A 16,058-nucleotide genomic window follows, 5' to 3' on the forward strand; every position below is an offset into this window, starting at 1 on the left:
TTTGTTTCCTTCCCCTATTTTTCTACTCATCCATCCATAAACTAGACAAAGGGGAGTGTGGTCCTTATGGCTTTCCCAATCCCCTTGTCACCCCTCATAAGCTACATTTTTATACAACTGTCTTCGAGATTCATGGGTTCTGGGTTATAGTTTGATAGTTTCAGGTATCCACCACCAGTTACCCCAATTCTTTAGAACCTAAAAAGGTTGTCTGAAGTGTGCGTAAGAGTGCCCACCAGAGTGACCTCTCGGCTCCTTTTGGATTCTCTCTGCCACTGAAGCTTATTTCATTTCCTTTCACATCCCCCTTTTGGTCAAGAAGATGTTCTCTGTCCCACGATGCCGGGTCTACATTCCTCCCCGGGAGTCATATTCCACGTTGCCAGGGAGATTCACTCCCCTGGGTGTCTGATCCCACGTAGGGGGGAGGGCAGTGATTTCACCTTTCAAGTTGTCTTAGCCAGAGAGACAGGGCCACATCTGAGCAACAAAGAGGCATTCGGGAGGAGGCTATTAGGCACAACCATAGGGAGGCCTAGCCTCTCCTTTGCAGCAACCAACTTCCCAAGGGTATCCCACTTCATTTTTCTTTTTTAGAGTGTCTTTAGCAATTCAAGGCATCTTCCCTTTCCAAATAAATTTGATAACTAGCTTTTCTAAGTCTGCAAAGTAGGTTGTTGGAATTTTGATTGGGATTGCATTGAATCTGTAGATGAGTTTGGGTAGAATTGACATCTTAATGACATTTAGTCTTCGTATCCATGAACATGGAATATTTTTCCATCTTTTAAGGTCCCCTTCTATTTCTTTCAGTAGAGTTATGTAGTTTTCTTTGTATAGGTCTTTTACATCTTTGGTTAAGTTTATTCCTAGGTACTTGATTTTTTTAGTTGCTATTGAAAATGGTATCTTTTTCTTGAGTGTCTCTTCAGTTTGTTCATTTCTAGCATATAGAAACATTACTGACTTATGTGCATTAATCTTGTATCCCGCTACTTTGCTAAATTTGTTTATTAGCTCTAGTAGCTGTATCGTCGATTTCTCAGGGTTTTCCAGATATAAGATCATATCATCTGCAAACAATGACAGTTTTACTTCTTCTTTTCCAATCTGGATGCCTTTTATTTCTTTGTCTTGCCGGATTGCCCTGGCTAGCACTTCCAGCACAATGTTGAATAACAGTGGTGACAGCGGGCATCCTTGTCTTGTTCCTGATCTTAGAGGGAAGGCTTTCAGTCTCTCACCATTGAGTACTATGCTGGCTGTGGATTTTTCATATATGCTCTTTATCATGTTGAGGAAGTTTCCTTCAATTCCTACCTTTTGAAGTGTTTTTATCCAAAACGGATGTTGGATTTTGTCAAATGCTTTTTCAGCATCTATTGAGATGATCAACTGATTTTTCCCTTTTGACTTGTTAATGTGTTGTAATACATTGATTGATTTCTTATGTTGAACCATCCTTGCATGCCTGGAATGAACCCCACTTGGTCATGGTGTATGATTTTTTTAATGTGTCTTTGGATTCTATTTGCAAGTATTTTGTTGAGGATTTTTGAATCTGCATTCATTAGGGAGATTGGCCGGAAGTTTTCCTTTTTTGTAGCATCTTTGCCTGGTTTTGGTATTAGATTGATGTTAGCTTCATAAAATGAGTTAGGTAGTGTTCCATTTTCTTCAGTGTTTTGAAAGAGTTTGAGTAAGATTGGTGTCAGTTCTTTCTGGAAAGTTTGGTAGAATTCCCCTGTGAAGCCATTTGGCCCTGGGCATTTATTTGTGAGAAGATTTTTGATGACTGATTGGATCTCTTTGCTTGTGATGGATTGGTTGAGGTCTTCTATTTCTTCTCTGGTCAGTCTAGGTTGTTCAGATATTTCCAGGAAATTGTCCATTTCCTCTACATTATCCAGTTTGTTGTTCATAGTATCCTCTTATAATTTTTTTAATTTCTTCAGGATCTGCAGTTATGTCACCTTATTCATTCGTTATTTTGTTTATATGGGTATTCTCTCTTTTTGATTTTGTCAGTCTAGCTAGGGGCTTGTCAATCTTGTTGATCTCCTCAAAGAACCAACTTTTGGTGATATTTATCCTCTCTATTGTTTTTTTGTTCTCTATGTCATTTATTTCTGCTTTAATCTTTGTTATTTCTTTTCTTCTGCTTGGTTTAGGATTGGTTTGCTGTTCATTTCCTAGCTTCTTCAGTTGATCCATTAGTTCTTTGATTCTGGCTCTTTCTTCCTTTTTAATATATGCGTTTAGTGCTATAAATTTCCCCCTCAGTACTGCTTTTGCTGCATCCCATAGGTTTTGGTAAGTTGTGTTCTCATTTTCATTCGTCTCTATGTATTTAGCAATTTCTCTTGCTATTTCTTCTTTAACCCACTGATTGTTTAGGAGTGTGTTGTTTAAGCTCCAGGTATTTGTGAATTTTCTAAGTCTCTGATGGTTATTGACTTCTAATTGTATTCCATTGTGGTCAGAGAATGTGCTTTGAATAATTTCAATCTTTTTAAATTTATTGAGGCTTGTTTTATGTCCCAGCATATGATCTATTCTGGAGAAAGTTCCATGAGCACTAGAAAAGTATGTATATCCTGGTGATTTGGGATGTAATGTTCTGTATATGTCTGTTAAATCTAATTCATTTATCAGATTGTTTAGGTTTTCAATTTCCTTATTGGTCCTCTGTCTGGTTGATCTATCTATAGGAGAGAGTAATGTGTTGAAGTCTCCCACAATTATTGTGGAAACATCAGTTGCTTCCTTTAGTTTTGCTAGTTTTTCTCTCATGTATTTTGTGGCACCTTGATTGGGTGCATAGACATTTACGATTGTTATTTCTTCTTCCTGAATTGCCCCTTTTATTAGTATGTAGTGGCCTTCTTTGTCTCTCAAAACATCCCTGCATTTAAAGTCTATTTTATCTGAGATTAATATTGCTACACCTGCTTTCTTTTGGCTGTAGCTTGCATGAAATATTTTTTTCCATCCTTTCACTTTCAATTTCTTTGTGTCCCTGTGTCTAAGATGAGTCTCTTGTATGCAACATATTGATGGTTCATATTTTTTGATCCATTCTGCGAATCTATATCTTTTAATTGGGGAGTTTAATCCATTTGCATTCAACATTATAATTGTGAAGGCATTTCTTGAATCAGCTATCTTATCCTTTGGTTTATGGTTGTCATATTTTTCCCCTCTCTCTATTAATATCCTTTATTGTACCCATACCGAATCTCTTTAGTACTGAACCTCTCTCCAAGTCTCTCTGTCCTTTCTTTGTTTCTCTGTCTGTAGGGCTCCCTTGAGTATCTCCAGTAGGGCAGGTCTCTTGTTAGCAAATTCTCTCAGCATTTGTTTGTCTGTGAAAAATTTAAGGTCTCCCTCAAATTTGAAGGAGAGCTTTGCTGGATAAAGTATTCTTGGTTGCTAATTTTTCTCACTCAGAATTTTAAATATATCGTGCCACTGCCTTCTCGCCTCCATGGTGGCTGCTGAGTAGTCACTACTTAGTCTTATGCTGTTTCCTTTGTATGTGGTGAATTGCTTTTCTCTTGCTGCTTTCAGAACTTGCTCCTTCTCTTCTGTGTTTGACAGTGTGATCAGAATATGTCTCGGAGTGGGTTTATTTGGATTTATTCTATTTGGAGTTTGCTGAGCATTTATGATTTGTGTATTTATATTGTTTAGAAGATTTGGGAAGTTTTCCCCAACAATTTCTTTGAATACTCTTCATAGACCTTTACCCTTTTCTTCCCCTTCTGGAATACCAATGAGTCTTATATTAGGACGTTTCATATTATCTGTCAGATCCCTGATGTCCGTTACGATTTTTTCAAATTTTTTCCCCATTCTTTCTTTTATGCTTTCATTTTCCATTCTGTCATCTTCGAGTCACTGATTCGTTGTTCAACTTCCTCTAGTCTTGTACTATGAGTGTCCAGAATCTTTTTAATTTGGTCAACAGTTTCTTTAATTTCCATAAGATCATCCATTTTTTTATTTAGTCTTGCAATGTCTTCTTTATGCTCTTCTAGGGTCTTCTTGATATCCTTTGTATCCCATACTATGGTCTCATTGTTCGTCTTTAGTTCTTTGAGTAGCTGCTCTAGGTGCTGTGTCTCTTCTGATCTTTTGATTTGGGTGCTTGGGCTTGGGTTATCCATATCGTCTGTTTTTTTCATATGCTTTATAATTTTCTGTTGTTTTTGGCCTCTTGGCATTTGCTGAACTTGATAGGGTTCTTTTAGGATTTGTAGACCAATTGAAGTCCTTATCTCTAATTTATTCAGATCTACAGCTTCGTGGAGTACACTTTCTCTAACTAACCAGCAGGTGGCGTCCACGAGGCACCAGTTCTCCACAAGCCAGTTCTCCCCTGCTTAGCCTTTTTGGTGAGTGGGAGAGTGAGTCTTGTGGGGTCCAATTGGTGTACCAAGCTTGCGTGTGTAGTTGGTGTTACCTGCCCTGTATATGGGGCGTGTTTCTGGGCTGTCAGGGAGGGGGGCTGGCTCTAACAATCAAATCTCCTTGGTGATCCTGGAGTTTTAAAGCTGCTGCAATAGTCTAATCCTTCAGTTCAGTCCTGCCACCGTTTGTCTCTGCCACTGACCCACAAGTCCTTGGTATTGGCGTATGGCTCCTGAGACTTGCAAGTGGGCCCCTCTTCCAGGCTGTGCACCCCAGGTCCTCTGTTGAGGGATGACTGTGCTATGTCACAGGTGAGTTCCGTCCCCCCAGGGCAGTTCTGGGCTGCTGGGCTGTGTAGGGAGGCTCCCAGTCTGCTGAAATGATGGCTGAATGGGGCTTTGTTAATTCACAGTGCTCCACCTTCCCAATTCTGGGACAATCAGCTGAGGTTGCAGGGAAGGCTAATGTCCATGCCCAGTTTTGGGGTGTGTGCCTGTTATTTGAAGCGCTTCTGTCACACTGGGTTGTCTGGGGCAGCTCTGGGCTATGGGGCTGGCGATGGGCAGGAGTGTTTCCTGTCCACCAGGATGATGGCTGTGAGCGAACACCCCCCTTTTCTTGGGAAGTTGTGGTGTTTAAGTGTTTTCTCAGCCACTGGATTATTGCCTTTTGTCTCAGAGCTCTCTTAGTTCTGCTCTTGTCTTGACCTGCCCAAATTGCAAGTCTTTGAAGCTTTCTGTATTGGGCTTCTTAGAGTAATTGGTTTAGAAAAGAAAAAAGGATTAAAAAAAAAAGGGCCCTCCTCCGAGATCTAATGGGTTATTGAAATGCTAAGAGACAAAGCAATTAGGGCCATTAAGGAAAGGTCCACAGGGCAGAGAGATCAGCTTTTCTTCGGGATTTGCATATGAGCCTCAGGGCCTGAGCTCTGCCCTTCCCCTTTCTATGTTCACCAGAACTCCAAAAATCCTCCGCTTTTATTTTGAAGTTTTTCGTGCTGTTTTTTTCTATGCCTGTCTCCTCTCTGCTGGGCTGGCTGCTCTCAGATTCTCTGGTGTCTGGTCTCAGTCTATCTATGGTTGGAGTATGAATCAGTAGAATGAGTTTCTGATAAGGGCTGCCACTGCAGTTCTCCCTTCTCCTTCTCAGAGCTGACAGCCCCTCCTCCCACGGGACTGAGCCTGGCAGGGAGGGGTGCATGTCCCCTGGCCACAAAAACTTACAGATTTCGCTGATCTCAGCAGTTGCACGTGTTCATGAGTGTTGTATGAAGTATGCCCAAAGTCCGATTGCTCTGTGGTGTCCAGTCCACGCAGTTCCTGGCTTTCTACCTACTTTCCTGGAGGAGTAACTAAAACATACAGCTCACCAGTCCGCCATCTTGCCCCACCTCCTACATCCTTTTTATTTCATTGTGTTGCCAAAAGGAAGTCTGGAGAAACCATCTCTGTGGTCTTCTGTTTTTTAAATGTTCACGCAACGCAGTTGAAAATTGAGAACTTTTCATTTTCTGTCCAAAGAGAAGAGAATGACAAAAGAAGACATTCCACTATTATTAGACAAATCAGAAGATGAATGCAAATATAGTTTGTCAGCTCTAATGAAGACAAAAATGACCATTTAATGAAACCTCAAGTTTTCATATGATGATTTCCTAGATGAATTTTCTCAAATTCAAGAATCAATGAGTTAACAATATATTTTTTATTCATTTATTTGTATATGTCAAAATACATTTTTATTTCCAAAATAGTGGGTTTTGCAACTAGTTTCATGCTTAATACTATCAATAAATAATATAGCACAATAGCTATTCAGTTTTAGATACAAAGAATAAATAACGTAAATACAAAACATTAAAATATTAGAAACATGTATTTAATCATTCTTCACAGGCTTCCAGACGTCACAAAAATAATCCTTAGCATGTCTACCTGTTGTGCCATCAGAACATATTGCAGTCGCTCAAATCGATCGATTGTCTGTATATTTTACCTCCATAAAGTACCATGGAAATTCTCTATATTCATACCCACCAATCATAAAATTCAAATATAACCAAAAATGAAATGTTTTATTTTTAAAAATATATTTTAAAAACAATATATTTTATTTTTAGAAATACGTTTTAAAAACAATTATGTTTTTAAGGACAAAGGAAATACAGTATTTTCATCCAGTTAATCATTCAACAGGAATGACTCCGTCATGTAATACTGGTTGACAAGAATCTGGACCATCCTGTTTAGCTAAGAGGTTATGTGGATAAGTGCAGACTGGTATACAAAGATGATTTGAAGGAAATAGGTAATGTAGAAATAAAAAAATATATTGGATTGAACATTCTAATTGATGTTTATAAATCTAAAAGTGAGAATTAATGGACCAAAGAACATGGCCATTCTTCCAGTTTGATAATACTGCCAGAATGCAAAACACCAGAAATGGATTGGCTTTTCTAAAAGGCAGTTTATTTGGTTACATAGTTACAGTCTTAAGGCCATAAAGTGTCCATCAACAAAGGGTATCTTCACTGGAGAAAGGCCATTGGCATCAGGAATACCTCTGTTAGCTGGGAAGGCATGTGGCTGGCGTCTGCTTGTTCCCAGGTTGGTTTCAAAATGGCGTTCTCCATAATGTCTGCATCAGCTTCCAAAGACCGTCTTTAAAATGTCTGTCTCACCTACAGCCAGCTGTGAGCTCCTTCTGTCTGAGCTTATATAGTGCTTCAGTAAACTAAACAAGGCCGACATTGAATGGGTGGGGCCACACCTCCTTGGAAATTATCCAATCAGAGTTATCACGTACAGTTGGGTGGGTCACATCTCCATGGATACTGAACCAATAGGTTCCAACCCAACTAATACGTCTGTCCCAACAAGATTGCACCAAAGAACATGGCTTTTTCTGGTGGACATAATATATACAAACCAACACAGCAATCTTCTCTTCAACTAAATTTTTAATGGTTAGAGTTTTCAAAAGTATTGCACTGTGATACTGTGAGTTCAAAAATATCCAAAAGTAATGGTAAATTATAAATGTATTTGAAATCTAGGATCAATAACATTGTGTTTTTGACAATGCAAGTGCAAGAGGAAGAACCAGATATAATGATGAGCTAGAACTTACTGGAGATGCATTTGAAATCTGGAATGAGTATTTACAAGATGGATATGTCCCAGTTACTTTTTTTTATAACTTTTATTGAGATATAATTCTCATACTATAAAGTTCACCCTTGTAAATTATACAATTCATAAAACAGGCAGTCATAAAAGATCCTTTTCTATCACCTTCAGGAGATTTGTTTTTTACTGCTTAGTGTATTAACGAGTTGTGCATCAATCACCACTATAACATTCCAGAACATTTCATCAGAAACCCCATATCTCTTAAGTTATTCCCCATTCCCTTCTTTCCCCAGCCCCTGGTAACCACTAGTCTATTTCATGTCACTATGAATTTGCCTTTTCTGGATATTTCATATAAATAGAATCATATAGTTTGTGGCCTTTGGTGTCTGGCTTCTTTCACTTAGGATGGTGTTTTCAAGGTTCATCCATGTTGTACCATGTATCAGTACTTCATTCCCATTTATGGGAGAATAATATTGCACTGTATGTATATACTACATAGTGTTCATCCATTCATCAGTTGATGGAATTTGGCTTCTTTCCACTTTTTGACTATTCTGAATAGTCAAAACACAAGTTTTTGTGTAAACACATTTTCATCTGTGTTGGCTGTATACATAAGAGTGGAATTGCTGGGACAATTAGTTCTATATATAACACTGTGAGTAACTGTCAGATTGTTTTCAAAAGCAGCTACACCATTTTACATTCCCAGTAGCAAATGTACATGGGTTCTAATTTCTCCACATCGTAACCAACACTTGTTATTTTGTCTTTCTGACTGTAGCCATTGTAGTGGGTGTGAAGTGATATTGTATTGTGGTTTTAATTTGCAATTACCTAATGACTAATGATGTTGGACATTTATATGTCTTCTTTGCAGAAATGTTTATTCAAATCCTTTGCCATGTTCCAGGTTCTTGCATGGTAGTTAATGAGCAGTTACTTGCATTCAAAGGACTTTGCCTACTTTGGGTATATGTACCTTCAAAACCAGGGAAAATATGGAATAAAAATTTGGGTTTGCTGTGTTTAAATTCTTATTAAAATTTATAATGAAGTTGTTCTAGTTTGCTAATGCTGCCAGAATGCAAAACACCAGAGATGGATTGGCTTTTATAAAAGGGGTTTATTTGGCTATACAGTTACAATCTTAAGGCCATAAAGTGTCCAAGGTAACACATCAGCAGTCAGGTACCTTCACTGGAGAATGGTCAGTGGCATCTGGAAAACCTCTGTTAGCTGAGAAGGCACGTGGCTGGCATTTGCTCCAAGTTCTGGTTTCAAAATGGCTTTCTCGCAGGACATTCCTCCCTAGGCTTCAGTTTCTCTTCAAAATATCACTCACAGCTGCACTGAGTTTCTTCTGTTTGTCAGCTCATTTATATGGCTCCACTGATCAAGGCCCACCCTCAATGGGTGGGGCCATGCCTCCATGAAAATATCTTATCAGTTATCATCTACAGTTGGGTGGGGCACATTTCCATGCAAACAACCTAATCCGAATGTTCCAACTTAATCCCCACTAATATGTCTGCCCCACAAGATTGCATCAAAGAATATGGCTTTTTCTGGAGGACATAATACATTCAAACCAGCACAGAAGTTATTTTTCACTTTTCCTTAATTCTTCTGTAAATTGTTTCTAAAGTTACTTAAAAATATGAAAAATTGAAAGGTTCCATTGAGCACAGATGGTAACTGGTGATGACTATTTTTCCTGATCTACTGAGTGTTAAGGGAAACTGCCCAACGTCACATAGCTAGTAAATGTAGAAACAGAATTCTCTCTCAAGCCATCTTGCTCCACTCTCCTTTTGATTAACCTCAGTGCAATCTGAGACTGTACACTAGCCCTACTTCTTCCTTATTTTGTCTGTTGTAGACTCTCCCTTTTGTCTCCCCTCCCCACTGTTCAATAGATTTACTGTTCTGAAATCTCCAAGACTGGCCCTTTTTGAGATAAAGTTTGTAGAATGCAGTGGTGAGGAGCTGGGTTCCACTGCCTCTCACCTTATGCCACATTAACTGAGATCTTTGATAAATACTAGTATAGTGCTAACACATAGTGGCACTATATAAATAGTGATGGTTGTAATAGCTGTTGGCTGAGGTTGTGGCATTTGGGAGTTGAGGAGGAATTTAAAGATTAGTCTAATCCCTTCATTTTATAAAGGAAATAAGCAAATCTATTGAAGGGAAGCAGAAATTATCTATTAGTGAATGCCTGTTATCTGTCAGAAACTTTATACAGGCTATCTCATTATACCTCTTACCAAGCTTGTTAGGGAATTAACTTCATTTAATTAGTAAGGAAATTAAGGCACAAAGAATTTGAGTAATTTACCACATACAAATCCAGTAGGTGGCAGAAGCAAGATTTGAATTGCAGATCTGCAAATTCTGAAACTGGACTTTTGCCATTTTATCACATTTTCTCACTCTTAGTTTTTCTATTTGTGTCACTTCAATTGAATTTTATTTTCTCAATCTGAAGATTTACATCTACATCAAGATCAGGAAAGTTGACTCAATCCATATTGTCAATTATTAATTAGTACTTGTAATTCTAGTATTTTACTGCTCTATATTATTGTTTAAAACAACCCATTTGTTATTAATTAGGTAATCACTTCTAGTGTTAAAAGTTGGTATTTTAAATCCAATCAGTTGCTTCCATTGTTTGTTCATAAGTTTAATGGGAAATTGTGGTCATTTACATTGGCAAATGATATAAATGATGTAGGAGCTACTAAAGAGGAAAAAAAAATATTTTGAAACTTTGCTCTCTCTTTAAAGCAACCACATTTTTAGATCAAGTAATTGTATTAGCCTTTCTTCTTCACTGGAAGATTAGAACTAAACTGTGTTCTTGGTGTGTATATCCATTGATTATATTATGTTTTGTTTATTTGTAATTGCTAAGGAAGTTGAAAATAATGTGTAGAACACCCATGTCCAACTGAGAATACTAAAATCACTTATCTTAAATAAATGAAGTTTTAGGAGTCAGTGTTTTATTTTCAGCACTCATAAAGGTTTGTGTGTTTATTTACAACATGTATACATAAAAAAGTATATTAATTTTTACTAACTTGTGTCCTAATTATTTTATATCCTTTTTACAACTATATTTCATTTACCTTACTGTGTAGAGTACTAGAGAAAAAGACTTTTTATTCTATCCAGATGGGTTTACAAAGTTATGCATTAAAATCTTAAGTTTTCTACACATTCTCTTCTCAAAATTTTAGTGGGATTTACTTTCAAGAAAGCCAACACTGTCAGTTTACTCTTTTTGTTTGCTTTAAGTTTGGGCCTTTTTCCTCATCTGTAAATAGAGGATTCCAAATTCTATGGTGTAACTTTTCAATTAGCTACTTTTTCATCATACTGTACTCTGGTATTTTTTAGTAAAAGAGCAGCCTTCTAGGTTGGATAGATTTTCCTGTGGCTAAATTAGGATTTGGGGCATTTTTAAGTTAATAATGTGGAATTGTGGATATTGAGAACTTTTAGAAATGAATAGAATGTTACAAAAATGTGGTGTAATGTATGTTTTTTATACTGTGATCAGAGACGACTTCCTTACTTTTTATGGACTATGATGTTGTATTATATTGAACTATTATAACTTTCATATTTTTCTTCCACTTGTTTGTTTTACCCTTTACCTCTTAATGAATACCAAAGAAAATAAATACAGTTGTAAAATGTTATATTGACTTTCTCTAAAAGTTGTAAAAATGTTTTCTCTGCACCTTTCTGTTTCAAGTAAGGTCGACTTAGATTTCAGTGTATAACTTAACTTGTAGAAACCTGGTGCCAGAAATCTTCAGTTGTCCTGTCTCTCGTTTTAGTTTTTACATATATTGATTGATATTCTTTTCATGTAATTTATATGCTGATATTTGGAAGTCAAAGTCTGTGAAATTTTGAATACTGAGTCCAGAGTAAAGAGTTACATAGACCTTGCTTAAATGGAAAATGCTTTTAGCACAAAAAGGAAATTTTACTTTCCTGCTGTTTATTGAATAATTGAATATTTTATCACCTAGAAATCTAATTATGGCAAGAGCACTAACATTAAATTAGCATCTTCTAAGATTCTAGTTTAACTTAATGTTACGTTATTTTCAGCTGAAATTGAAAAGTGCTTTATAATACAGAATTCTCAAATTGAATCATAACTCTTTACAATAAAATATGATCAATATTTTATTTGGTCGGATGTGCTCATGATTAATCTTTTAATCAAACTTGGACTGGAAAGTTTTCATTCCTAGAAATTTAGGGTTAGTTCTTGCCATATCTGAACAAGCTGACTTTAATGTTTGCTCTGTTTATTCAGAAAAAATGAATTATAGCTGGTGTTGAGTGATTTTTCCCCAGCTGTGTGCCTAGATAAAATTGAGCTTAGAGTCAAATACTGGTCACTAAGTTTACAAAGAAATGTATGTTGTTAATATTTATACTTTGAGGAGATTCAGTGAAAACACACAAAAAATGCAGTGTATTTTATGTTTGAAAGTTTTAGCCAATTGTTACCTAATTAGGTTGTAAAAGTTATAGTTGTTTCTCTGATTAATGATCTGCTATATTTTTCTTCCTAACAGCTGTGCTTGCAATGTAATAGAAATAAAACGTAGAAATGAAGAGATTCTTTCTAGTACAAAGTAGTTTAACTTTTAAATTATTTACAATTTAGCTACATCTGAGCTGATGATGGTTTCGACTTACTAGACTTTTTCGCTAATTATATAGCTGGTTGTGACTTAAATTCCTACTTATTTAAATATATTGAAGGAAAAGGTAAAACTTCTATAGCTAGATTTCTAAATCAAATATATTCCCACTAGTTACATGATTGAGATATGTTAGTCACATTTGCTGATTTATTATTGGGTAAGTTAAGGTGAGTTCTCTGTTTTAGGAGGAATTTGGCTATAATGCAGATACCCAGAAGCTGCTGGCTAAAAATGGAGAGACTCTTCTTGGTGCCATCAATTTTTTCATCGCCAGTGTGAACACTTTGGTGAATAAAACAATTGAAGATACATTAATGACTGTGAAACAGTATGAAAGTGCCAGGTAGGTATAAATTTTCACTATGTTGTCCATTTTACAGACTGTGCATAATTCACTTAAGGTTTTTGGTTGTAAACAACAGAAACCAACTCTGGCTAATATCGGCAGTAAAAGAATGTATTTGAAGATTATAGAATAGCCCACAGAACTAACAGAAAAGTGAACAAGTTTCTGAAAATGGACAAGAACCAAAGCCAAGGTAATGCCTCAGAAATATCTAATTAGGACTCTGATGTTGAATGCCTCTGGGACTTGATGCTGCCACAGCTACCATAAATAATTTCTGAACTGTCCCTAAATTTTTGCTTTGTTGCCTTTAGATTCAGAGTACTTAGTGAGTGTCCAATGGATTGTGTCTTGGTTCTATATACACATTCGCAAACCCTGCTTACTAGGGAATAGGGAAATGGAGGATCTCGCCGCCCTAGCTTACTTAGAGGAGTAATGACGCCGTACTCTACCAGGGAGTCTCACTGACTCTTTATATTTGGAAATGAAGGTCAAAACAAACTGTTGTGGTTGATGGCTGGGGATAAGGTTGTGTAACTCACTTAGGTTTGCATCTTGATTTTTTACTTTTCTTTATTGTTCTAGTTACTTACTAATCCTGTATTAAAATCAGAAGGTAGAGAAAAGAAACAAAATTAATCTATACTCTTGGATAAATCTCTTCAGTAACATTCCCATTAATTAGTTTTCCGATCTCTATTTAAATCTTTTCATGGACATTGTTCTGTATTTTTCAAAGGATTCATCATGTCTATTTTTCATTTCTTTAAGTTCGAATTGGTCATTTCCAAAGCTTTCTGTTCCTTATTCATAATGTTCGTAATGGATATTCTTCCTTTTATCTCTTTAACAATTTTAATAATCATTCATATTTTCTAGTCTTCCGGATTATTGTGATATTTCTGAGATTTCAAGATGAAAATTCTTTTGTGTTGTTTCAGAAGTACCCCCTACCATCTCCTACTTAAGAACTACATGAATCTGCTTCCCATTTCTCTACTTTGAAGTTGTCCACCTATACCGAAATATTTAGTCACTCAGCATATAGTGTCTTTCTCTTTGGCCTTTATTTCTAGCATGCTTTTTAAAAAATTAAACCACAAAGGCCTGGTGGCTTTAAACATTCAGGAGAAGGAGGGCTGCCTCTTGGGAAACAGAGGGAACAACCAAACTCCAGTAAACAGGGGAACTCCAAAGCAACTAACAAACAAAAGCCCAGGACAAGACACAGGCCCAGAAAGGAATGGGAAACCCTGCACACTGCATTCGCCTTGGGCAGACCATCCTAATAGTAGGGCTGAAACTCAAGAAAATCCCTGCTTATCACTAGCTGGTTACAAAATCAAGAAACAGTTATCTCAGGTAATAAATCCCAGAGTTAGGTTTAAAATGTTGAAATATACAGTGTGCACCAAAACAGTACGAGACAAACAAAGAAAAAAGAAATGATGTCCCATAAAAAGGAAGACGATCTAGACATACCCAGCAAAGCCGTTGAAAAAAAGATCTTCAGTATGCTCAAGGAGATGAAGGAAAGTATAAAAAAGAACAAATGGATATCAGAAAAACAATGAATGAACAATATGAGAGTCTAAATAAAGAGATAGAAGTTTTAAAAAGGAACCAGGCACAAAGATAGACATATAGATCAATGGAATCGAATTGAGAATTCAGAGATAGACCCCCAGATCTATGGCCGACTGATCTTTGATAAGGCCCCCAAAGTCACTGAACTGAGTCAGAATGGTCTTTTCAACAAATGGGGCTGGGAGAGTTGGATATCCATATCCAAAAGAATGAAAGAGGACCCCTACCTCACCCCCTACACAAAAATTAACTCAAAATGGACCAAAGATCTCAATATAAAAGAAAGTACCATAAAACTCCTAGAAGATAATGTAGGAAAACATCTTCAAGACCTTGTATTAGGCGGCCACTTCCTAGACTTTACACCCAAAGCACAAGCAACAAAAGAGAAAATAGATAAATGGGAACTCCTCAAGCTTAGAAGTTTCTGCACCTCAAAGGAATTTCTCAAAAAGGTAAAGAGGCAGCCAACTCAATGGGAAAAAATTTTTGGAAACCATGTATCTGACAAAAGACTGATATCTTGCATATATAAAGAAATCCTACAACTCAATGACAATAGTACAGACAGCCCAATTATAAAATGGGCAAAAGATATGAAAAGACAGTTCTCTGAAGAGGAAATACAAATGGCCAAGAAACACATGAAAAAATGTTCAGCTTCACTAGTTATTAGAGAGATGCAAATTAAGACCACAATGAGATACCATCTAACACCAGTTAGAATGGCTGCCATTAAACAAACAGGAAACTACAAATGCTGGAGGGGATGTGGAGAAATTGGAACTCTTATTCATTGTTGGTGGGACTGTATAATGGTTCAGCCACTCTGGAAGTCAGTCTGGCAGTTCCTTAGAAAACTAGATATAGAGTTACCATTCGATCCAGCGATTGCACTTCTCGGTATATACCCGGAAGATCGGAAAGCAGTGACACGAACAGATATCTGCACGCCAATGTTCATAGCAGCATTATTCACAGTTGCCAAGAGATGGAAACAACCCAAATGTCCTTCAACAGATGAGTGGATAAATAAAATGTGGTATATACACACGATGGAATACTACGCGGCAGTAAGAAGGAACGATCTCGTGAAACATATGACAACATGGATGAACCTTGAAGACATAATGCTGAGCGAAATAAGCCAGGCACAAAAAGAGAAATATTATATGCTACCACTAATGTGAACTTTGAAAAATGTAAAACAAATGGTTTATAATGTAGAATGTAGGGGAACTAACAATAGAGAGCAATTAAGGAAGGGGGAACAATAATCCAAGAAGAACAGATAAGCTATTTAACGTTCTGGGGATGCCCAGGAATGACTATGGTCTGTTAATTTCTGATGGATATAGTAGGAGCAAGTTCACAGAAATGTTGCTATATTAGGTAACTTTCTTGGGGTAAAGTAGGAACATGTTGGAAGTTAAGCAGTTATCTTAGGTTAGTTGTCTTTTTCTTACTCCCTTGTTATGGTCTCTTTGAAATGTTCTTTTATTGTATGTTTGTTTTCTTTTTAACTTTTTTTTCATACAATTGATTTAAAAAAGAAGGGAAAGTTAAAAAAAAAAAAAAAAGAAAAACAAGGAAAAAAAAAAAAGATGTAGTGCCCCCTTGAGGAGCCTGTGGAGAATGCAGGGGTATTCGCCTACCCCACCTCCATGGTTGCTAACATGACCACAGACATAGGGGACTGGTGGTTTGATGGGTTGAGCCCTCTACCACAGGTTTTACCCTTGGGAAGACGGTTGCTGCAAAGGAGAGGCTAGACCTCCCTATGGTTGTGCCTAAGAGCCTCCTCCCGAATGCCTCTTTGTTGCT

General features: G+C 36.9%; 1 protein-coding gene across 4 annotated transcripts in view; it reads left to right on the plus strand.

Moving 5' to 3' along the window:
- Positions 1 to 16,058, plus strand: part of ARFIP1 (ADP ribosylation factor interacting protein 1) — a 195,913-nt gene that overhangs the window by 126,472 nt on the left and 53,383 nt on the right. For all 4 annotated transcript variants that reach the window (XM_037830835.1, XM_037830834.1, XM_037830832.1 and 1 more), the window contains one exon: positions 12,484 to 12,641. In XM_037830835.1, coding sequence (XP_037686763.1) covers positions 12,484 to 12,641 — 158 coding nt within the window. The remainder of the gene's footprint in view (positions 1 to 12,483; positions 12,642 to 16,058) is intronic.

Source organism: Choloepus didactylus, chromosome 3, assembly GCF_015220235.1.
Source record: "Choloepus didactylus isolate mChoDid1 chromosome 3, mChoDid1.pri, whole genome shotgun sequence".
NCBI classification, from domain to species: domain Eukaryota; kingdom Metazoa; phylum Chordata; class Mammalia; order Pilosa; family Megalonychidae; genus Choloepus; species Choloepus didactylus.